At 37.8% G+C, this 25,863-nt stretch overlaps 1 protein-coding gene across 4 annotated transcripts in view; it reads right to left on the bottom strand.

Annotated features, from left to right (window-relative positions):
- CDKAL1 (CDKAL1 threonylcarbamoyladenosine tRNA methylthiotransferase) overlaps positions 1 to 25,863 on the bottom strand; it is a 414,630-nt gene that overhangs the window by 95,466 nt on the left and 293,301 nt on the right. For all 4 annotated transcript variants that reach the window (XM_065830832.2, XM_071804627.1, XM_065830833.2 and 1 more), the window contains one exon: positions 16,442 to 16,622. In XM_065830832.2, coding sequence (XP_065686904.1) covers positions 16,442 to 16,622 — 181 coding nt within the window. The remainder of the gene's footprint in view (positions 1 to 16,441; positions 16,623 to 25,863) is intronic.

Genomic DNA, 25,863 nt, shown 5'->3' with positions numbered 1-25,863 from the left:
GACTAAAGCATTTTAGTTTGGAATCTGGAGACCTCCACTAATTTTTCTAGGAAAAAAACCCCACAAAATCCAGAAAAAGGCTAATTCTTGCCGTTTCTACTAAGACTATTTATCTTGTATTATTCTGACTGCACACAAAGTGATTTTGAGTATTGTATTGAAATAGCTTTAATAACACTTAATAAAACTATATGACAGAAACCCTCCTCCTATCCTTCACCCTCTGACTCTGACCAAAATGTTATTTACACACTCAGATGGACACGATGAAGGATGAAGGTGGCTTCCCTTACACAACACATTGACATAGTCTTCCACTTTTTATTATAGGAAGTTATTATTTCCTTCCTACCTTTCCATGAAAGGTAGAAGTTTCGTTTTTTGTACAAAACCACAATACTCCTGACTGGGGAAATGCTGGAAATTCATGACAGAAAAGAACGTGGAATGAAGCCTCTGGAGATGCACATGAAAAAATGCTGCCTCCAAATTCACAGGATGCTCATCTAAATCTAAACAGCATTTGTCTACTTTGTGGGAACTCTGTATAGATAGGGACAAAAATGTCTTGAGCACCGAGTTAAGGTTGCTTACAGGTAATTTGTGTCTTTCTAGAAAACTGAGCTCGGCTTAACTCCGATCTCTAAAAAACAGAAATATAAAACTTTTCAAAACACAGAGACTAAGAAAAGGACAAGGAATTCATGCTGCTATAATGGTAACCTCTTGAACTCCGACACCAGGCATTAGCCATAGGGTATTAATAATAAGTTTTTTACCTGAAGAACAGGCACAGTTCCCAGCTCACCTACAAGAAGTGTAAAGCGCAGCGTAAAGCACAGTGTAAAGCTCAGCGTAAAGCAGGCCTCTTCATGTTGAGATGTGACAGCGGAAAAGAAGGAGTGTGAAAGCTTCTTCTCCTTCATTGTCTCCAGTGGACTATTTCAGTCTCTAAACTGCCCTGTATCTCCCCAGAATTTCTTTCCTTGATGCAGATTCATACTCCTATTTCTTTTTCCTCTGCTTAGTCCAACATCCCTTTCAAGTACTTTCTTGACCAATATAAAAATACTTTTCTTCCACCTGTCTTCCTGCTCTCTTTTGTGTTCTGATTCTCCGTTCCTTTGTTCTGTACCAATAATGCTATCAAAACCACATGGTAAAAAGACAGTGAAAAAATCCTTTTGAACTTAGGCAAATGCAGTGTCCCATTGTACTGTTCCACATACAGCAGCAGTACCGCTCTCAAACATCCTCACAGATCCACACAGAATATATTTAAATCTATTGTCTTTCTGAAGAAAATTCAAGAGTCTCTCCAAAGTCACCACACAAATTAGCACAAGGTATTTCCAAAACCAGAAAGACTGACAGCAGAATCAGACTCATTTCCGTATTTCTCTCAGGCCTGCTGTATAGTGATGCTGTCTATGTTCAGTGACCACAGAATGTTTCCTTAAATCAGGTCATTCTTGGTAGCGGGTTACTACCAATACTCAATCTGTAGTTACTTGCTTACTCAGTCTGGTTGTATCTAATTTTGATGCAAGAGTATTTGACCCATAACAAGCCAGAGACAGACGATTCTTCCACAACTTTTCCAGTACTGGTTTGCCAACAGGACAGTCAGAGTCACGTATCACTTGAGATAAATATCATATGACTAACCAGACCATTAGAGCCTTGGTCTGAGAACTGTGCGCAATTTCCTACTCATGCACCAAAGTGAGCAGTGGTGTAGGAAGTTGGGGTTCTTTAAAGCACTAGTAGCAGGTCATCTGGGGAACGCCAGAGCAGTGCACTATGAGTACAGAAGGAGGAGCTGCTCCTGGGTGGAGGGTGCTGCCTGCAGCACTGCTGGCTACAGCCAACAACGTGTTGGAGTCTGTGGGAGCCCTAAATTTACAACATGCAAGACTCTGGACAGGAAGTTCTCTAATGGACAGATGTATGTACGTATGTACGTGTGTGCACATGCACACTTTACAGGGGCAGAGATTTTGTTAGGTTGAAAAATTCTAACGACTCAGTCATGTGGCGATTTAAATTTTAAACCCATATTCCTTAGTTTGTGGCACTTAAAGAAACATGATTAGGGATGCGAAACAGATAAAGAGATACATTCAGAAAGTATGCTAAAGTGGGCCACTAAAAATATATGCATATGACTGTAAAAACAATTTTTCACTTTTCTGTTTCAATAAGTTTTAAAAATGGCACACGGGATGGGACATACAACAAAGACACATTTTATTTCTATCTTTAGCTGGAAAAGCATGTGAAAGCCTGATGAAAAATGGATCAGAGTGCTGCTGCAGGACTGAGTTAAATACTGTAAAATCATATATGCATGTACACATAAGTATGCCAGGATGGAAGGGTTTCCCTAAGCACAGCGATACTTTTCTAAGTGAATTATTTCAAGGTTGTTAATAAAATACACATAAATAATTCAGTGCTTCTCAAAAGACAGGTAGTGTTCAACACACAGTTATAAAAATAAGAACCAGAAGCCAACATCAGTTAATGACATTTCTTATGATAACATACACAGACAATGTGAGTAGCAAAGGAACAACACATTACTATAATTTCATTATTTCCGCCCCTTGTAAGCATACCAGGAAGTAACACATACTTTGCTCTAAATATTTCTTTTCCCTTTCTCTCATTTTCTGGGCCTCAGATTTTTAAGGTCTTATTTTTAACTACCGAGATTTTTTTGAAAGACACCGGTCACCTGAGATGCGTATTATATGCTTAATGTATGGCAACAATAAAGGATCCTTTCACAACACATCTGCAATTATAAACCAATAAAGCCAAGAGTTAGCGACCTTGGTGTTTGCACGCTTTTTTCTTGTGCATTGACTATTAGGAATAATAAAATGTTTTCTAATGCTTTAACTGGACTATGCTGTGGATTATGATCCTACTTTTGATCAGGAAATATCACCTAGCGAACTAATAGGTAGAATATAAAAAAGCAACTGAACAAAAAACCCCCAAACAAACAAACAAAAAGTGCAGGATGAATCCCTAAAACTGTTTAAAATATTTCTGAACAAGTTAATAATATAGAATTTTTTACTCACTACTTCAGAAAAATAAAGCTAAACATTTTTTTCCCCAAATAATAGTGTGAAAATAAAGGTAAGGGTACAATACATTTTTATAAACAGAAAATATTTCAGAAAAGTAAGTTTAGAAACATTGTGGGCTCACACTTGCATATTGCACTTGTCTGGTGATCCTCTTGTCATACTCAGGTGACAACTACCTATCTTTCAGGTAATATTAATGTAGCCTTAAACTTGTTTGTTTTCCTTTCAAGCATGCTCTTGTAGGTCTAATGATGTTTATTGTGAAGGAGAATTACAATATTGCTAAGATATTTTTATTATAGATTACTTAGGAGTAGCTTAAATGGAATATTCTTAGTTTTTCATGTAGGAATAAAAGGGACAAAATTACTCCCTTTAGACTCTACTTCCTTTAGATTCAACTTACAGTTTTAAAGAGTCTATTTTGACCTTCAAGGTTCTTAATAATTTCAGTCTAATACCACAACAGATCTGCAGATTTTACCAGTTCCACTGAAAGTGTCAGGCTCAATGTATTGTCAGGGAAGTTCTCCTACTTTTGTTTTTCTGCTTCCATCTTTTAAAATCCCTCTCAGTTACAGGGACCCCTATCTGTTTCCTTTCAAATATTATTTTCCTTTATGATCACAGTGAATAGTAACGTGTGAAAGCAACCAGATGGATATCTTTATTTCAGTTCTCTTCCCTCACCTACCATTTCTCTTTTACATACTGCTGATCAGAATTAAAATCAAATCTTATTTTACCACAGGAACCTTACTTAATTTAGAGCTTAAAAGCACCTCACACATGTGAGCATGCTAGCAACCAATGTTTTTCATTGAAACCACATGAAACTTTGTGAGCCTAAGTAGAATTTAACAATAACTTTAACAAACTTCGGGAAAAGAATGAAGCAGCTTTTCAAGTATTTTCTCCATTTTCTTGGAGAAATCATGGAGGCTCCAATGTAACAGACACTTGCAAGAGCAGAACCCATGACATTGGAACTTTCTTTCCTGAAACAGCACTTCTAATCCATTTTGTGTTATGGTATCCTCCAACATCAGTGACATGCACTTCCTGAGCAATAATGAAGCTGTGTCTTTCTTTTCCCTCACGTTCTATCTGTGATCACAAAACCGCAAAGGCCTCGGGGAGCTGCAAACTCCAAACTTTTAGAAAACAGAATGGAGTTGGGAGCATCCTATATAAAGGCACTGACTGGCCTAACTTTACTCTCCAAAGAGTTACTTGGCAAAATATCAGAGAGAGATGTAGTTACTACTCCAACCGAGGTACATTTAAAAACCTTGCTTGGAGATTCAATCCATAAGCCTCAAATATGTGTGCCTACAACCACAATGTAGATATGAGCCAAGCCACTGAAACTGCCATGTTATCAAAGCTGACAGATTGCTTTTTGTTCTGCAAAACTGTTTTAAAAAAAGTGATCAGAAACCAGTGAACCGTTCTCTTTGACCTTGAGTTATTCAGTACATCACCCTCTCAGAAATGATCCTGAAAAAAATGTTGTGCCCCAGCCAGATTCCTTGATAAAATCATAACTGGTGTTCATTATGCTCTTGTGTCCATGCCCTGTAAGGTCTGAAAGGGCAGAAGTGACAATACAGGCTTGACAAGTTTTCTACTTCCTATATGAACTCACTCCTACTGATATTTTTCCTGTCCTTCTGGTCACACCTGCAACAAGACACACAAAATCATTTGGGGATTAGCTAGTCTATTTGACTTAACCTACGTGAATTACTATGTTAAAATAGATTCACTGTTGTGGATTTAATTATTTAGTTAGGTTTAAGAAATTGCTTTTTAATGGTTTTTTTTTATCCATACATGGAAGATATCACTTAGTATACAATGTGTTATATTCAGAAGTTTACCTCAGTGTTACAGGATGGTGGACATATTTTCCTACTCTAACAACAGACCTATATATTCATAATTCATATCTGACATACTCTTTAATCTTTTGTGTAATCACTGATTCTTTCTAAAAAAAAAATAGAACAAAATTTTATGAGCCCATGCAATGTGTTTTTCGTCTAAAAGAGGAAAAGAAAACTAAACACACCTTTACTAATCATATTAATCTAGCACATGACTGCAAACTTTAAAGTGATCCTGTCTTCAAGATTATGGCAACATGAATAGTCATGGTTTAGTCATTTTCACATTTTAAGTAGAGACTAGATGATCTCCAGAAGTCTCTTCCAAGTCTAAGCATTCTCTGATTCTTATTTATGGAAAAATTCAAACATTTTCAAAAAAGAGCACAGGATCATCATTAGATCATCTGTCAACCTAATGGAAAATTATTTATTGAAGGAGACATTTTCAACTGAACCATTGCTACCACAATTTCGTCCTTCTCACGTCCCACATAATTTCAGCTATGTAATATAGACTCTTCAAACTTATGTATTTTACAAAAATCACTGAATTGTATTCCGTCTGGTACACTTGAGTTCCCTGAATTTAGTTTAGGATTAAAGTTTGTTATTCCTGTCATTTTTCGTAAAAAAATCTGCCCCTTAGCAGAGGATAAATTATGCAAAATTTATTCTTAAGACTTTTACAAAGAAATCCTTACTTTCAAAAGAGGCCTTCAACACTTCATCTTGAGAGTCCTTAAATTTGGTATAATTTGTAAATGCTCTGGCTCATTTATGGTAGATTTTCATGTCTGAAATTCATACTGAAATTTCATAATCTATACATGGTGGGTATTTTCTAAGGATGTCATCATAACTGATTAGCAGGACTGTTTAACTGGAGAAGATTTTGTAGAACAAGAGTATCTGACAGAAACTTGGCTGGAAGTATCAGCCATATTTCAAATTAGATTGACACTACATCAGAAATAAAGTGATTGGTCACAAGGTACAGACTGATTTTGGATATATTTAGTTATTGCGCCCAGCTATGCAATTAAATAAACCAGAATGAACTGCAAACTACATTTTAGTAATGAAATATAATTTTTATATATATATGTACATTTGTGTATATGTTAAGCTCAGGGTATTTACAGGCTTCTATAGATATATCCAGGACTAGCCTGTCTGCAGTGGACTCTTTTCCTTTTTATGATTTGGTAAGATATCTGTGTGCTCTATTGCATAACAGCAGTTTCGAAAGCATCAGGTTTTCCAGCATTCCAGAAAGAATAAAAAGAGCAGAAGTGCTCCAGAAGGTTCAGTGTGGTACCAACAGAGAGTGGTAAACAGTACTCAAGTGCTTGCTGTGTGGGAGGGAGCACTCATGTATCCACACCACACAAATTCACTGGACGCACAAAAATTGCCCTCTCTCTTTTACCATAATCTGTTATTCAGCCCTCCACTCCACTTTTCAGATATTTCATGTTCCACATGGATTTTTAGCCCAGCGACCTGAGGTGCAGGCACGGCAATGAAAACAGCGGAAGATACAAGTTCCAAAGCAATCAGTGACCTGATCGACTGTGATGGCTTTGAAGGAGTGTACTTGGATTATCAAAGACAGATGAAGTTCAAGAAAGGGTCACCAAGAACCCACCTCAGGATATTTCAGTGTCCTTTTCTTCCAAAGCACATTTAATGGGTTGTCATAAAGGCCATGATTTGCAAATGATGGACAAGCTTAATTACCTCCATTATATATATATAAAAAAAAATCAAATCCTCATTAAAAAACTTTACATGCATGCTGTAGCTATAAAAAAAAATACAAGAATTATATTGCTAAGTCTGTAGTGGATTTAAAAAAAAAAAAAAAGAAATAAATTTTAAACCAGATTTACAGCACTGGCAAATTTTATTCCTGGAGTCTAAAATAACAGATACAGATGGCCAGAAAACACACAAGCAGAGCCTATCTATGCTAAGCAACAAATATAGTGAAGTAGTAAAACTTAAATGATTTCAGTAACATAATATCAGACCTCGATAGGTTCTAATTTGCTATCTGTGTTAAGTCACCAACTATTAAATCTAAACCATGTTCTCATTTGAGGAAGTCATGAATTGCCAAAGCCAAGCGGGATTTTTCTGAAACTATTATAATAGATTTTTCTGTTCTGCTGCATACATCCAATTTCAGGGATTAAGTTAAGGGCAATACCTCCTTATGCCTACAACTGCTGGCACTGTTTCCAGCTCTGAGCGCACTGGTTCATAAAGTGTATTAAAATTCTGAATTAAAAACAGAGAAAAATTTCCAGTATTACAGAAGTTACCTAACTGTAATTCAAGTAAAAGTTACAAAAAGATGCAGTTAAAACTGCTTCCATGGTTCTTCTGCTTCATTCTGAGCCAATTAAGAAGACAGAATGACCCACAGAGGTCCCTTCCATATGAGCTTGTGTGAATGGGTTCCATAGGCCTCTATGGATTTGGATGGAGTTCTTAACAGAAAGCAGCAGGCCAAAATCAGTAACAGTATCTGCTGAAAATGTAGCATACAAAAATTTTCCAAGGACTAGTAAGCTCTGGAGAGTAGTACTCATGCCAAATCTGCAATAACTAACAAGGTTCGGGACAACAACGAGCTGTTCAATCTGCTCAAGGCCATCACGATCGACACCAGACAAAGAGACTCAGACCACATCCGAGGGGGTGGTGACTCCTGTGTGCAGTTGAAGACTGCAGAACTACATTCATATTAACACCTAAAAGAACAAAGATCCCTCTGAGGGACTTTCCAAGCACCCAGCTCCAAGCCACAGGCTGACCCTCCATGTCTGAGGGCACAGCCCAGACCAACCTTCAGCTGCTGCTCCACCAGGAACCACTGGTGAGCGTGCGAGTGAACACCGGTGACTAAATGAATGTGTTGTGCAAATAGCTATCTGCCTTTAACAATAATGGTTTGGTTCTACTAACAAGAGCTTAATGAGTAAAAGGTGTTTGAAAACATTTTTGTTGCTCTCTCTGCCTCACTTCAAATCCGTATCAGGGAATTTACAGAACAGTCCTTACACTTGCTGTACCATTCTAAATTGAAGCCCCAGATCAGAGTACATAACTCACAAAGGAAACAGTTTTAAAATTTCAGCTATTTTTTTTTCCATCATGACACCTGCCTTACTGATTCAATCCTTGTAATTAATGGCAGAGGCTTCCAATATGTTCCATGCTTGTGTGTATTCATGTAGTTTGTAGTGTGACTTAAATGTAACAGAAGTAAAATAAATTTCTGCATTGAGTTTATCCTGATGCCATTTTATATAAAGTTCTCTTGAAGAGTAATGTCATAACCTTGAAAATTTCAATGAACTGAGTTTATGCAGGAAATACAGAAGAATGATATACTCTTCTGCATTTTTATAAGCAATTGCAATGGACGCTAAACCATAAAAGCCTAGAAAAAACACATAAACAAACAAACAAACAGCAAAACAAACCTCCATGACACCACTAAACTCATTTCACTAAATTACATTTTCATTTTTTGACTTTCCGAGAAAAAGACTGATAGTGAAAGAATAAATTTACCTGAGATGCTAATTACATACATATTTATACTGGAGGTAAAAATTGTTTTCTCCCTTAAAATCAAAGACTATTCTACCCTATCTACAGAGTGTATCTTCCTTCCCCTCTATTCAGCACAGGAGTATGTGGTATAAAAAACTCCTGATGCTATTTCAGCTTCCTTGCAACGAAAATCTCAGAATTCCATCAAGGTTTCCAGACAGACTCAGAGGGGAAGGAGGATGTGTAATGAATGCTCATGGATGCTAGAGATCTTACAGGACTACACTTTACTAAAAGTATTTTATTTTTTTTATATTGGATGGCCAACATGTGAACTGAACATGGCTACCTACAAGTATCAACCCACAAAATTATGATGTTGGAGGTGTTTTCAGAATCTTTGCAAATTCTGTAACTATCTCTGGCTTGACAGTGAAGTTTAGTAAGAACTCTGCCTCTTTCTCCACATGTATATTGTCCACGTTCTGTTTTCCACTGTCTATTAATTCTCTTTTACAACAACATGGTCTAGACTGAACCTATAGCTCTACATTTACTTCAGGATGCTCAAATTTTCAAACTCAATTTGTATAAAGTTTATGAGGAAGCTGTTGGTAATTTTCATTCCAATCAGCTTCTGCTGTAAAAACAAAATTCAAAAAAGTAGAACACCAGCTTGCTTTCCCAAGAGTATTTCCTGTCTAGCTTTGAATTTTGACTTGCTTTCTCAAGAAAGACAGTTGTGCTCCTTGAAAGCATAAGATTTCTATTCTACTAGGTGCCTGAAGTACACACCAGATTTAAGATTTAAGAGCCATGGCTCCAGGCTGTAGTCAAAATGTTCTTGTTCTTCTTGGGGGTCTGACTGCACAGCCCAGCTGTGACTGTGCAATTTAACTCGTTCTCCAGATTCAGCTATGAACTGAATTTTCAGCAGCTCCACAGGCAGATCAATTACAGCTTTGCAAAAGGGTATAACTTATTTTAAAACCTACTAGCCCAACTGTCTCCCACAACAACAAAAACAGATTTCCATTTCAGCACCTGGTCAAATAACTTAAAATGGTTTGAAATCGAGCTTAATCTAGCTCTAAAATAAAACTGTCTTTAAGTTTTTGTAAAATTCTATTTAGCAGCTTTGTCTAACTACACGTACACACATAAAAATCTATTCACAGGTAATTACCCTCCTTTGAATTCATTGCACAAACCCACAGTTCTGGCTGCACACCGAACGGTGAGTACTATGGCAGATTTAAAGATACAGTAAAAAGAAGTCAAATGTTTTAATCATCTTTAAAACAGGGAAAAAGGAAGGATCCAGCTTCTATAAGTAATTGAGTTTATATAGTTCCTGGAAAAACAGGGAGGAAAATATGCAAAACTATTTGTAAGAATCCAGAAAGCAATACAAAGAACCAAGACTGATTAGCCTCTAATCAACAGCTATATCAATAAAAATGAATCTCATTAGAGAATAACTGGGCTTGTAGATAAGAGAAATCATAGCTATCTCGATGGTTTGTAAGGCTTTGTGCAGTAACTCACACATTCTTCTCATAAAAAACATAAGGAAACACGGTGTAAATAAAACTACTAGGGAGCAAGTACAAAACCTGCTGAAAAATATTAACTTGGAATTCTTAGATGGTTCAGTGACAAATACGAAGGACTATATATTGATTTATCCTTCATTGTCTGCCTCCTCCTCTAGCTTTCACATTTTTAACTCCCTAGTCCCAAACTTGCCGTAAAAGTCTTCACTCACGTCTTCATCCTGGTAGAGTAGCAAGCAGTAAATAAAAGCACACTGCTGAAAAAACAAAGCGCAGTACAGAGGTTCAGCAGTCAAACTCAGACATTAATCAGTCTTGGCTTCTCTTACACATAAAGTACATTCTGCATGTTATACCACACATTATTGCATGTGTTGGGGGTGGTGTTAGGGGCCAAGCATCTTTGATACACCAGAAGCAGTTATCACAGCTGCATCTAATTCCTGGGGCATGTAATGCCATTTAGTCACAGAACTTAACAAGGGAGCTCAAAGGCAATGGATGGGAGTAGCAGTACTGTTGAATAAGGGGTATTGTTCCTTTTCCTAATCTCTTCTCCTTTTCTCCCACCTCCTGATCTCCCCAGCCCTCTTCCTTAATTTTAGAAAAAGAATATCCCTACATATTCCCACTGTATGACCTTTGGATTGGCTGTCACTTAGCTAAGGCAAGAAGTATTACTGCTTCTGCTGTGCCTCTGAGAGAAACAAGGCAGATGGTCCCAACCTTTCTGGGCATTTGAATCACATTAACTAAACAACATCATCCAAAGTTGCATTCTCTCACCTGCAAGTACTTAACAGTGCAATTGGTTCTCTGGCATATCAGAGAGTACACGAAACTCTACAAAGTTATTTCTAAATCCATCCCAGACAGCAGATGAATACTTTCCTTGCCCTAGCTCCGACCCTGGCTTCCCTAGGCACATTGTGCCACATCACTACCCACTAATGCCAGAAGCACATGTTCAAAGGCAAGAGCAGCCCTCAGTTGTCATCTGTCTGCTCAACAGGGAGCCTACTCACCTTTTCTTTGATGGTACAACAGCAAGGTATAGCTGTGCTCCCTTTGTGAACACAGCAAAAGGTGTTCCTTGCACAAGCCATGCTATTCCAGTTGCCGTCCTGCTGCTTGGAATTGAGAAGTGCTGAAGAAGGCAGCTAATACTGCCTGATGCAGGAATGTGGTTATTTCTCAATCAGCCAGGGCCAGCTTGGTTACACAGAGGCCATTAGTTATTTTGAATAGGTAAGAGCACATGTGCGGCCACAAAAGATTCAACTGTTTGTGACTAGAGATTAAGAACTACAAAACTTATATCCACCCAGCAAAGGAGGAATTAAACATCATACTGTATCTGGTGGTACTCAAGAATATCTGTTTCTAGTGCCTTGTAGAACTTTAATGGTGAAGAAAGATATGAACAATCTGCAGCCAGACATAAAAGAGTGTCAGGAAAGTTCTTGGAGACCTCTGAGAAGAAGCAAAAGCAAAGAAGCTTAAGAAAAATAAGTTAACCATCACAAAGGCATAAAATATGAGGTGGTTGGTTTGTACCTACAGTAATGGTCAAATACAACTTGTCTGGCAGACAACACTGAGAAGGTGCACATGCCGTTATGCTATCCTTACAGTAAAAAATCCCTTAGTGCATTATGTCATGCTCCTACAGTTGGTAAATACAGACCTAAGTGATGATCTGATTAAATGGTGTAGGATAAAATGTCTGATCATCGTTTTTTTTTTTTTTTCCTAGTAACAATGGGTACATTTAAGAGATAAAATGCCCAGTATATAGTTGGACAAGGTTTAAGATTCAGGAAGAGTTTTGCCTGGGCACAATATTGGGAGGTAGATGGACAGCAGAGGAGCAAACCACCTGCAGTGTGGTTGGATGGACATGGCATGTTTGTACAGAATATGGGCTCATCCGTCCTTGAACCAACTGCTAGGCTAGGTCAAGTGCTGCCTGAGATGAAGGCTGCTGAAAACTGAGCTTTTGGAGACTCCCTGGACATTTCATGGACATGGCAAGCCCACCAAGCCCTTTATGTACTGAAAGACTTTACTAACGCCCTAGCATGTACCATAAGTGAAAATAGTCTGTACCTACTTCTATTTCCAAAACAAATTATTTTTGAGATCAAACAGTAGCTCAGTTATGAAGTTTGTAACTTGGTTATTCACCTCAGTATCGTAAACAGTGCTTAATACAGCTAATGCAGAGAGAAAAATTGAAGGAGATACTCTTCAGAGGAATTAAAAGAAAGGTTCAGTAGCTCACTGACAAAATTTTATAGCTGGGAACAAGATATTTATTTGATGATATATAGAAAGAGAGAAGGAAAGCGATTGTAAGAGAAAGTGAATATAGAGTCTTTTACCTAGACATCACTTTAAAAAATATAATAATTACACCAATAATTGAAACTTAATTGATTACATTATTGAAAATACATCTAGAAAGACTGGAACCTACACTGCAGTTGCAGGCAGTGTAATTACGAAGCTGCAGTCACATTACTGCTCTCAAATCAGCTGCCATCTCCTATTCTCAGTAGAGATGAACCTAATTGTACCTTACTACGTTCCCTATTTTCAAAATAGATATTTCCTCACGTTGCTTCCCTGTGACAGAAACCAAGCTTGTCTTGAGATGAGGATGTCCATTAACGCTTTCAGAAATTGTGATGGATCAAATCTCAAGGACGGAGAGAGAAGTCTCCTCAAAAGTCCCCAGACAAGTAATAGTGACCTTGAAAACGCGAAGGACAGAGAAATTAAAATTATCAAGAACATAAGGTGCTACAGATCCCTAATTTTTGAGAAAAAAAGTGATTTTTACACTTAGAGCATTCTGATCCTTTGCAATGAAGCTAAAGATAAAATCCCTGCCAGACATGTCTAAACAATATTCTCTTACATTGCTTATTAAAATATTTATCTGACTAGAATCTGTAATTTGAATTATGCAACTATCAGTACTAATACTTTTACGATTGAATGCAATTGGGAAACTGAGAAATCCAGATTCATCATAATTACCATCATAATAATCTACAAAATAGCATTTCACACTTCAGAGTGAGAATTTTCTACAGACAGACCACTGGAAAGAAGGAGCATCCAGACTCCCCTCTGAAACAATGTATTCAGCAGTAGGTGGATAAAATCGGGGTAAAAGCCAAGAAAAACAGAATTTTGGAGTAGCATTTAACTTCTGAACAATATCTTGGTTTGTTTTTCATGTACATGGGTCAGCATCACTGCAATTGCTTATTAAAAAGCAAAATAAAGCACAAACAAAACACGACAAAAAACTATGGCTAGTTTTGCTTAACTGTGTTCTAACTTCTCTCTGAACTGGGGACAACATTTATGGTAAGCGTAATTGATGGCTATGAAATGATGAGACCATTTAGACAGATGTCTGATTCTCCATGGACATTTTTTCTCCAGTAGAAACAAGTAAGGCCTGCAGCCTTAACTGTCTTTTCTGAATTTATGGTGGCAGAACTGTCCATCTGGATTAGTGTCATCTGCCCTTTTAGAAAAATATCAGTGCCTGTAAGGCTTTCAAGGATAAATTATCTATGTGAAGGGAAGATTCTGTGTTGACCTACTGGTTTTTTTTCTATTAAGATAAACTCAAATGAGGGTTTTCTCCAAAAAGGCAATTATATTTTCAACTTCTATCAGAACTATCCACTAAAAATTTAAAAGCACTAAATGATACTATGCTGAATACTCCAGAGAATATTAATTTTAGTCCCTAAAAGTCATAAGGGCTTCCTGAAAAGAGTAACTTAGAAGGAATTCACAAGGCAAATATGTAATTAATGCAGCTGTGATATTCGGGCAGACCCACTGTGGCTGTCTCGAGCCAGAGCTGGAGAAGCAGAACTCACTAAAGTGGAGCAGTTTGCAAACAGCAATAGGTCCGTCCATTGCAGTACTACTGCAAACCTGAAATTACATAGCAAATACATTCGGTCTTCAGAAAAAAAAAGACAAAACCAGAAATTGCCAACTTGCTCACTGGTTCAGCATCTGTAGTTAAATAATACAGCCAAAATTATTTTCATAGAAATAGATCCTACCAACTGATCCACTGCAGAGCATAATGTTATGAAGATCCTCTAAAAGGGCAAGCTTGTGAGTTCAGGCTGGTGATATAGTGTACCCCAGGTATACTCAGGCGCTTGCACATAACAGCTGTGTGTCACTTTATGTGCTATTTCTTTCCCTATGCAAATGTACTAAAATGAATTAATTAAAAGTAAGATGACACAAATAGTATTTTATTGAAGGATGAAGGGGTAAGAGAGGATAACATTGATGGCAAGGTGCTACTTAGTTGTTCTAGCAGGGAAATATACACAAGTTACTCTTGGCAAGGAATGACAAGTGAAATGCCTGTCCAGCCTTGGCAATACAGGAAAGACCATCAGCTTCTGTCTAGAAGTAATGTGAATATAAACCATAGGAGATTAGCACAAGTTCTTCCTGCTCTGTTTGACTAGTTACTTTCCACTTCTACAAAGAGATAAAAGAACAAAGGATCTCATAACACAGGATTTTTGAAGGACTACAGGGGGGAAAAAAAAAAAAAAAGAAACAAAATCTATTAATTACAGATTTTCACCAGCCCTGGATTAGAGGCCCCATCTTCTTTGAAGGTTCTAATTCACTGAAAGCAATAAGTACTAGCGCTACAAATAAGAAGAAAGAATGTAAAACTGGGTTAAAATGACATTACCATTTTCCAAGTAACACTCCTAACCACAGAAGAGCTAATGTTCTTTTAATAATTTAGCTCTTCACATACTGTCTCCCCATGGCACTCAGTTAAGCAGAAGAGGGTATATTAACTTAAGCTCTTTGCACCTCCTGTGAAAATAGCACACTTAAAAACTTGTGGCTGAAAGAATGCAAAACCAAAACATAAATCAATGCTTTGATTTTTAAGCTTACTAACTTCCAAAAATTACATTTCTAGTTTGGTTGTTTTTTTTTTTTTCATTTACAAAAGTTTGCAAAAAGCATTTGAAACGAATAAAAATAATTCAACAGTGTGACTTGGTTACTCTAAGTAGACTATTTTTACAGCAGCTATTTATATTTGAGAACTCAGGATTTCGCATTATGAGATAGCCTACGAGAAATGAGCAGTCATTGCTCAAGCTGTACAATAAAATAAACTGAAGAAGTCATATCTCATTTTATGTCTTCAGCAGCTGATACATTCTATGGAATTTGTAGTATACACTGAGAATAAGCAGAAATACTTTGTTTAGCTTTCAGATGTATAAGCAAAGGGATATAAGTACTGATACATAGTTTTGAGTTTGTGTTGGTGTACTAGGATATATAAATTGAAAGAAATGGCTTTTTTATTTAAACTGATTTACATTGTAGGCCCACTGAAAGGAAATATAAGTGTTATTTATGTTCATAATAATGAGATAGTAATGAATTGAATCACTGCACAGGCACCAGTGTTGTATAGTTTCTTGTGAGATTCAGATTACAAAAATTACAAATGCAATTTTTTAAAAAATAAATCAAACCATGCCTTCAGATGTGTTTGCTGTTATTATTGCTTATAAATAACTATTTATATCAAGCAAAATACAGTCAACAGCCATCTACCATCTATATCAAACTGTATATCAGACTGTTATCATTATGGGAATCTGAGGTAACAATGTTGGTAGTCAGGAAGGGTTACACTTCTCATTCAGAAAGAATGAAAGAAAACACCTGAAAAGTGAAAGATTAAATGCCAGTTTTATCATTGGCCTTTAACATGCAGGCTGAAGAAAGCCAAGTTGATAAGCAGTGTATAAGGAAAGTCTCAAGAAGAAGTTGCCTGCAAATTTAATATTTGACAAATAAATCAGAGATTATCTTTGCTCTATTATTGATACTTCACATAATAATTCACAATAAGCTTGAGATTGCTGGAGTCACAAAAGTTTTAAAATGGAAGAAAAAATAATATGCATAATCAATCAGCTAACACTCTTGTTACTTACTCAGCCCCAACTTGCTAGAAAGAAGACATGACTTCAGTACAACAATTATTTTACCCTTCCTAACAATCTGAATAGTAATTTATATATGAAAATGCATTCAGTCATCTAGGTAACCTCTAAAGGCAATTTAACAATCATTTCACTTATTAGGCTGAAAAAAAAAAACAACCTTTAACTGAACTGTAGCGTAACTCTGGAAAAATCTACATTTTCATTATATGCTTTATATATTTAAAGACATCTGAGTACACCATGTACAGTGGCACAAAAAAAATGGATCTTACCACTGCAGCTGGAACCTGATGTAATTTTGCAGCTGGGGTTCCTGGGCGTGGGTAAAATTGATTAATAAACAAGCTTGGAAACCTGTACTGTTCCACAAGTTTCATTGTTTCCTGAAAATCTTCATCTGTCTCTCCTGGAAAACCACAGATGATGTCTGTAGCAATTGTTATACCAGGCACTCTGTAAAGAAAGCAGAAAGGAACACTGAACTATGGAAATGGAAGAGTCTTGCTCCTTTAAAAGTTGGTGTGTGTGGACTTATAACTCTTCAACTTCACCTACAGAAATTGAGATCTAAAATGGTCTTTGGGCAAAAAAAATAATGAGAGTTTAATAGCATTGCTTGGTAATGAAAAATGCATTTGGTACTCAGTCGAGAGCAAACGAAACAGAAGAAAGATATTGCAGAAAGTATTCGATTACGATTGTGACAGAAGAGTAAAACATCTGGACCAGCTCCTCTTTGATTCAAAATTAGAGGTGATCAGCAGAGCTTGGCAATTTATTGAATTCTGATTGCTTAATCCACAAAACTTCTAAGACTTAGTCATTAGAATTTGTAAACTACTCTATGTTTTATAAGATGCTGCTATCGAGGTAGAACAGGATATCCAAGAGTGGACTGACATGCCATATAACCTAGCCATTTTGAACAAAATTGGCTTTAGAGCCAATACAACATCTCTTAGTCACAAGTTAATTTCTATACCAACTCAGTATTCCATAACATCAGCATATGCCTTGCTTTAAAACGAAAACAAAATACTTAAGGTTACAAATGCATGAGCACTGAGCTCTGTAGTTATGCAGCAAGGTCAACATTTCCTTACTGTTCCACTCAGACCGAAAATGCAGAACCCCACACACAGCAGCTCAGGAGAGGGCAGCAAACAGAGGCCACAGGTTGTGCCGAAGGATGCACAGCAGGGGGTGACATCAGGGGCCTCAGTTGAAGTTGTGTCACAGTAACAGTCTTAGACATGGTGGTCACACACCACTGAGCATTTTCCCCAGCAGATGTTGGAGTGGCCATCCCTGCTAAAGTCCAGGCTTGCACCCAGACGGAGCTTCGGACCATGGCTGCAGCCCTCCAAGTGCAAGGCTGCAGGGAGTCCCTGGGGGCTCTCTCTGAGGCCAGGGGAGATGGCCTTCTGTCCCACAGGAGCTGTGCCACCTCGGAGGAGCTGTGCCTCCAGCTGAAGGAGTTATGGGAGGATGTCAACAGGCATCACAGAAGAGAGGAGGGACACAGACAGAATCTTCTCTGCAACTCAAGAGCTTGAAGACCCTCAGCCCTCATCTATGGTAGAGAAACAGGTAGTGTCCACCCCCACTACCAAGGGAAGCCAAACATCTGGAGATGGGAAGGATGGAGGCAGCTGACTTATAACACCAAGAGGAAGGACCTTGCCCCACCTAAGGGCTTACAACTGCAAAACAGGTTCCACGTCCTCAAAGTCAAAGAGAAGATGTGCCGACAAGCAAAGTATCTGGCCTACCTAACCCCTAAACCACACAAGGCTAGGAGGAAGAAGCAGCAAGTCATTGTAATGGGTGACTCCCTGCTGTGGGGGACACAGGTGCTCATTTGTCAACCCAACCAAACATCTTGAGAGGTCTGTTGTCTGCAAGGGGCCAGGATCTGGGATGTTGTGGGGCTCACTTGGCCCTCTGACTACTACTCCCTGCTGTTATTTCATGCAGGCACAAATGATAACTGTGAGTGGAAACCTGGACAGTATCAGAAGTGACTACAGAGCTCTCGGGGGCAGTAGTGAAAGGCATGGGGGCTCAGGTGGTGTGCTCCTCATCAGGAAACACTTTTTTACTGAGGGTGACTGAGCACTGGCACATTGTTGCCCAGGGAGGTGGTGGAGTCTCCCTCCTTGGAGATACTGAAAAGTTGTCTGGATATGGTCTGTGCAGCCTGCTCTAGATGGCCCTGCTTGAACAGAGGGGGGTTGGACAAGATGATCTCCAGAGGTCCCAGCCAAACTCAGCCCTTCTGTGATTCTGTGACACTGATGAGAAAAATGAGTCCTACAACCAAGAGATTACTGCATAGTATTTACAGAGCACTCTGTGGGACTCAGGAGATGTCAACTCAGTCTTCCAAATCTGACAATAACCAGCTGGATGACCAAGTGCCCTATGAGAAACTGTGAAACCACAGAACTGGTTTGTATCCAGCCTGCTGGCGTAAAGTGCAAATACTGATTAACCTCTTCGGCAGAGGCAGAAATGTCTAGCGCTCACAAGTGCTCAGTGCTCCCTACTGACACAGATGAGACTGTTTCCACAACACAGAGTTGATTCTATACTATCAGTAACAATGATAAACTGGAGAAAATATGATTTATGAGGAAAACTAAGAACTCTGTAATGGTGGTATCTGACTTACAGCTGGCCCTGTTTCAAATGGGGGAATAGATGAGATGACTTCCAGAGGTCCCTTCCAACCTCAATAATTCTGCAGTTCTTAAGTAGGCTACAGGCAAGGGAACTGCTGGGACAGATTTTTTCAGGGTTGAATGGCATAAAGACCACTGCCACAAGCAAAGCTCACACCTGAGTTTGAGAAGGGGTCTCCAACCTAAAGGAGTGGCTTTCCTTCATCAAGACAAGAGACAGCAAAACTGTAAATACAAACACAAGGAATATGAATGACATTTATAAAGCATTTGAATGGCCAAAGAGAACTGTAATTTCTTATTACAGAGTACATCACTGCAGAAAAAATAATGTCGTGGTCACAGTGGGTGAAGAAACTTGAGTTCGAATAGCTGAAAGAAAAACCTCCTGCAACAATGAGTTCTACGGGAACAGGAGAATCTGTTGGCAAAAGACCCAAGAAAGGGGAAGCAGAGAATATTGTTCTTAGTAATTTGATTAGATGCAATATTAGAGCATCCATAGTTTATACGCACCACAGCAGCCTTCATACAAACAGTATATGGTAGTAAATATTCTTTGTGATTTTTTAAAAAAACTTAAATGCATTTTTTATCTATGTATCTGAAATAAGCTTATATTAAAGCAAATGTCTTGGCCTCCTTTTTACATGTCTGTATATATAGTTAGCTGCACAAGAATTTATTAGACATTATATTATTAGAACCTTCTTTCACCTTTTCCTTCTGAAAAATCCTGACAAAAGAAAACAAATTCTTTCAATTCCTTTTTGAGCTCGTTAATTCAGACTCCATCATTTAAGATGAAGTTAAAACATGGCATTTGAATGCCAAATCAAAACTAGTATTAAATGGAACATTTTCAAGGACTTGGTCCAATAATCATAAGTGGGAAACACAAGCTGAACACTGCACAGAACAGCAAAAATCCCCAGAGCTGTTGGCTAAACAGCCTCAATTACCATTGCTTTCTTAAGACTGACAAACTGCAAGGCATGAAGTTCTGCTTGATATCAAGTAACAATAAAATTTGTTAGCTTTAAGGACTGAGTGAACAGAGGATCACTGTATTCTGCAACATGATTTTGTTCACATCGCAAATATCTTCTGCAGTAATGGAAAGCTCATGGAAGAAAAAGTACACTACTTTATAAATGAATATCACATAACATCAGCTGCTATTTCTCAGAACATGAACAGAACATTCATTACCTTTGACAAAACCATTATAATGAAGTTATTTTAACCAATTTAATGACACCATTGGCAACAGTCACAGCATTTATTACCAATGGTAGTAGTAAGAGTATCCTTTATAAGGGTTTGGTTGTTTCTATAGCAACACGAATTATAAGGTCCAATCAAGCTAGATACAATAAGATATGTTCTTTTTCTCCATAACACCAGTTGTCATTCAGTTAAAAGGAAATTACATATTTTAAAAATTCATAAACTCTACAAATGTCTGAACTCCATTTGGTGATAAGGTGTTAATTATCCTAGTAATTAGATTTCTTCCTGGATGGAATTATTACACACAAAGAAAAACTAGAGTATGAAAAGAGAATAAGGACCACAGTGTATTCAGCAACAACCATTAATTACAGTTCAATCCAGTATGTCTGTCTAAAACACGACATAGAATAGTGCATTTTTATACCACTGTAGATTATGTTGTTTTAAAAATAGTGTTAAATGGGAGAAAAGCGTGAGATTTCCACTCAGAATAAGATCCATTTACTCACAAAAATCAAGCTCTTAGCCTTTCTCATAGCACTGATGAACAACAGTAAGTATAATTGGTTCCATATGCAATACATAATTTCTTAATGAAAAAAGAGAGAAAAAAATATATAATTGCAGAAAAATATAGAACACCTATACACTTGAAAATTAAAGCGACCTTTGTTCTGACAGTGTGAAGGCAATCAGTACAAAATTCCTTATTATTGTGTATATGTAGATTATGTTTAAAAAATTGTCCCAGCTATGAAATATGATGCAAAATTACACAAGAACAATTTTTTGTGCATCGGCAAATATAAAATTATTTTTTTGAAATGAGATGCAGTTTTTCTATTCTGAAGTAAACAAAGAAAAAACTGCTGAACATCCCCAGTAAGCATTTTGTAACATTTATTACATAAATGCATTTGCAGTAAGCCTAAAAATTAAATTGCAGCAAATATTTTCTAGGGCCAGCAGGGAAGCTCCATCTCCACAACACATTGTGTAGTGAACCAAGAACACACAGTGGTCCTTACGGAAGAGAAAATTATTTTTAAAAAGTTGCTTCAAACATACAGAAGTCTGGATGCTCCTTATACTTTAGTTGATGGAGGTGGTCAGTCTGTTTCAATACTTCTGAGAATAAAATGACTTAAACTTTGCCAGCCATTTTAAACCCTCATAATCCTGACAAATGCCTAGAAAGACTGTGTGCAATGATTTTTCCGGGCAAACATAAATCTTGCAGGATGTATTCTCTGAAGGCATACTATTGTTTCCATTCACTTAAAAAAAAAAACAACCCAAAAAACCAGAGTAAAACTGTGGAATTTCAGAAAAATATTAATTTAAGGAATAATTAATGCCATGTATAAGATCATACAACCCTAATACTTAGGGTTCCTCAACATTCTTTCCTTTGTGTCCCTTTACATAGATAAATCCCTTCCACCTGCTCAAGCAGATTTATGATTTGTCATCCTGAACCAGCCCAGCAATACAATCGCCATCATGTTGGGCAGCTCTGACCATACAAAACCAAGCAACTGCTTCATCTTACAGCAGAGAAATGTCCATTTTGGTGTCATGTTGTAAGGACCAGCACACCTGGAAATGATCATTAACAAGGGCTGACAGGACAGATACGCAAAATCTCACAGAAAGGAGGAACAAATGTGTTTCAAAGGACACAGAAGAGATGCAACATCTCACCCTCTACCTGAAGAGGAACAAAGTCAGCCTCCTGGGTCAGAGAAAACAAAAAGTTGTTCTGTCTCCCAAAGGAGTGGCTGATGCCTGGAAGTAAACTGGTGGGTAAGTACAGAACGAGCTGTGGGTAACTGCGGCCCTGAGAATTGCCTCCTCAGAGCTCACAGCTATCTGAGTTAGCTCTAAACAAGTTCAGAAGAATAAATCAGTCCGAGGTGTTTGCTTAGGTATCTTTGTTGCATATTACTAACCAGCATGCAGGGCAGGCAGATTCTCACAGTGACACATCTCCTGCTCTTCTCTGCCTTGGGGACTTGGTTACCAGTCATAGAATTATAGAATGTCCTCAGTTGGAAGGGACCCACAAGGATCATCGAGTCCAACTCCTGTCTCTGCACAGGACAACCACACAGTTCACACCAGTGTTAGAGAAAAGAGAAACTGGACTGGCAGTAACAGTATAGTGGATATTACAGTGACAGCTACCACAGACCGATTCACCAACAGAGGGAAGCTGGAGTACTCTTGATGGAATGTAAGTTGGGAGTGAAAGGCAAAATCCCTAGTAATTTGAGATAAACGTGTCAAGCTGCTAAAAATATAACAGTAAAAACCCACCTATTTTCACAGAGTAAGATGTCTATGAAAACCAGCAGCAAAAGCGTGAAACTTGCGAGGATTCAGGTGTTACACAGATCATTTCATGTGGCATTAGTTAAAGAAAACATTTCCTTTAGCAATAACCATTACAAATGAAATGCAATGCTCAGGGAAGAAATTATGTAAAGAAGCTAAAACTCATCAGCACTTTCACTTACTCATTTGACCACCTGAAATTCTTTTGCATGATCACATATTCTTCCCACTTTCCTTTCAGCAATTAACATTTAAATCCAGCAATGACTTAAAGCCATCAACTCGCTTTTAAACAGGATCACTCATCTCCGCCCCTTCCAGTATAACAATACTGGATTAGAATAAATGGCAATATGAATAAATTTAAAACACTGTATGTTCTTACAGAAGGGTACAAGAACTCCCTGGGAAATCCAGAGTAAGGTCAAAACAAAAAAAACTGTAATGATCTAGCAATCTCTTGATTCATAAATTAGAAATTCACATTGAAAAATGTTACCAAAAGAAAGGTGGAATTCTTATGAAAATGAAAACAGCTTTCTTTGAAATGTTATTTCAGCCTCATATGTTATATTTTAGAACCTTTCTGCAGTATATGCCCATTTTGGGAAAGTGCACATGAAATGAAGTTAATGGATGAAATAATGTGAAGGTACCTAAGAGCTGGTCTTTCAAGTATATTTACAGAACCAAACAGGCAGCTCAATGTGCCTTTTTGTGTTGGAGCTGAAGGAGATGAGGTTAGGTCCCCATGACCACACACAGTCCTCCATAAGCCTTTCACCCTGCCTTTCTTTCTTCCCTACAAGGCCTGGTCTTGTGGGATTTCTGACTTGCACTTGAATTGCTCACCGAGGAGTCACACGAGCTGGAGCAAGCACAAGAGAAACAGAGCGCCCAGCTGGAAGCGCTGCCTCTTTCAAAGGCTGGTAACGACATGAAACTTCACCCTGCCCCTCTCCTGACTACATGGAGAGGAGCCTGAGAATTAAGCCATGGGAAGATGCCCACACTTTCAGAGGGGGAATCAGCCAGCTTCTGATCTAAAATCCTCTGTCTCTACATGGGCTATGAATGGGTCACAGCACAATAGACTCCTAATTTAGTGTCTGGACTTGGGGGAGTAAACCTGAACATAATTTCTAAAACAGGGGGGTATTCCATCTTTTCCAGTTTATGGTTTGCCCTAAATTATGCAATGGATGAACAGACTTCTAATAAATGGATATCTACTGACAATGTTTTTCTTAGTAATCTTTTCCATATGTGTTTAAAAGCAGTCCAGGATGTACAAGTTCAAAACCTCTGTGGCAGAAAAAAAGAGCTCTTTTAAACCCTCATATCAATTGCTCAACTGATTTACAGATGGAGTGAAACTGGAAAGTATCTCAGTTCCATGACAATAGACATTTCATTAACATTTCTGTGTGAAGCCTTTTAAATGATAACAGACCGAGCCTTATGGCTAGATATAAACTATCATTTGGTAAGGCTGCTTATCCAAATGCAGCTATATATATATGTATATATATATGTCATGAACATTCATATTTAAGAAAATATTGTAAGAAAATGAGCAGTACTATCAAGATCACCACAGATCTTGTAAGTTCTTAAACAAAATTCTATCTAACACTGCCATTTCCTTTCCCAGTGTTAGTTGCTCTAGACACAATGACACCGTTGAAATTATCAGGGCAAACAGTGGGAGATCTTGCAACTGTAGGGTAAGGAAGATCCAATCACAGCCTCTCAAGAAAGATATTTAAAATAGTATTATAAAATTTAGCAATAAAAGTATTAATGGCAAGACAGGACACACATTTCACAGACAGAGAGATGACCAGATATTGGAGTGAACATGGCCAAGGAGTCAAACTTCAATAAAATAAATAAAAATAATGTAAAAGTAGTATCCATAGCCACTCTTCTATAGTTATTATTAATAACCTTGACTTCAAGGTTTAAGTCTGAGGGACCTTATGTTTACTTCTATTAAACTATCCGTGAGGCTGAGCCAATTGAAAAGATTAATTCGCTGCATTTTGTTTGAATTTCTATTAAATGTGTAATAAACTATTGGGAAAAAAACACAAACAAACACCTAAATGTATACTACATCCAATAGTGTCAGATGCAATCACATACTGACACAAATAGGTGAAAGCAGTGGCTTCACTCTCCAAAAAAACAATCTGCTTATATTCAGTGCAAGAAAAAAAATTTAACAAACTATCATGCTTAAAATTTATTATTTTTAAACTGTGTTGCATATTAGTTATTCAGACCTTCTGTTTTGATTAGTTTTACCAAATTTAGACCTGTTTGCAGTGTATATATTTCTATTAAATACAATAGCATGAGATTCCACTCTGGCAGGACACCCGCTAGCATCATTTACTTATGTACGTGCTCCCACTGCAAAGCAATTATATTATTTCAAACATTTCAAAATGTTCTCTATTAATATCTAACACAACTCCAGGTTGCCTCACAAATCAGTTCTCCTTCGTCTCACAGTTTGCCTGCATCGAAGTGAAGATAACTTTATGTTGTCATTGTTTGTGAAAGTCTAAAATGGTTTCATTTATAAGTCAACTTACTTGTTTACTTTCACTTGACTATTGGAACACTGAATACTAGCAGATGTTTAAGTAAGTAATATTTTGTTTATGTGTGTAAAATGCATAATTTTAAGACCTTTTTAAAAATTGTTTTCACAGCTTGGATCCTAGTTCTCTGAAACTGATGCCTAAGACAGAACAAACCAGACAAAGAAATTGTAATGCCATAATGTTTATACGGGGTTTTTTTACATAACAAAACAGACAAAGAAAACCCGGACATGACCACAGAAAAACCCCAGGAGTATTTCTTCAGAGTATCCATGCAGATTTCCCTGAAGAAGGGTGTATGCACATACACACATGGGAGAATAACTGGCAAGACCTACCATTTAATTTGGAGGTGGTTCACAGTGAAACACTTCAGATTTCAAGGGCAGCAGAAACTGCATATTAAGCCCAGCCTGACAGCTCCAGAGTCACTGCGCGCACTCTGCTTTTTGCATTCCACCACTGAAGGCAGCTCCGGTGGTGATTCCCACAGGGAACTCATTACACCTGAGCTCTGTGACCTGCCAGTAGCTTCCAACTCATTTGCAAGCGCAGCTTAAAAGATTGGTTTTGAACTCTGGAGTCATTAGTGGTTTTGACGCAAGTCACCCTACAAAGGGTGTAGAATAGTAGCTGTGATCAAGATGCACAATCTAAGAGCTCTTTGAGTTTAACTGAGAGTGAGAATGGGTATTTTTTATGACTATTCTTTTTCAAGCCCACCTCCTGCCCCCAGAAGAGCTCTTAGAGAAACTGGGCTGAATGAGACCTGGAGGCAGCTAGAACTCAACTGGAGAAGGTACAGGTATGGAGGACACCCTG

This window comes from Patagioenas fasciata, chromosome 2, assembly GCF_037038585.1.
Source record: "Patagioenas fasciata isolate bPatFas1 chromosome 2, bPatFas1.hap1, whole genome shotgun sequence".
In the NCBI taxonomy this organism is placed as follows: Eukaryota; Metazoa; Chordata; class Aves; order Columbiformes; family Columbidae; genus Patagioenas; species Patagioenas fasciata.
This window is presented reverse-complemented; position numbering and strand designations above follow the sequence as displayed.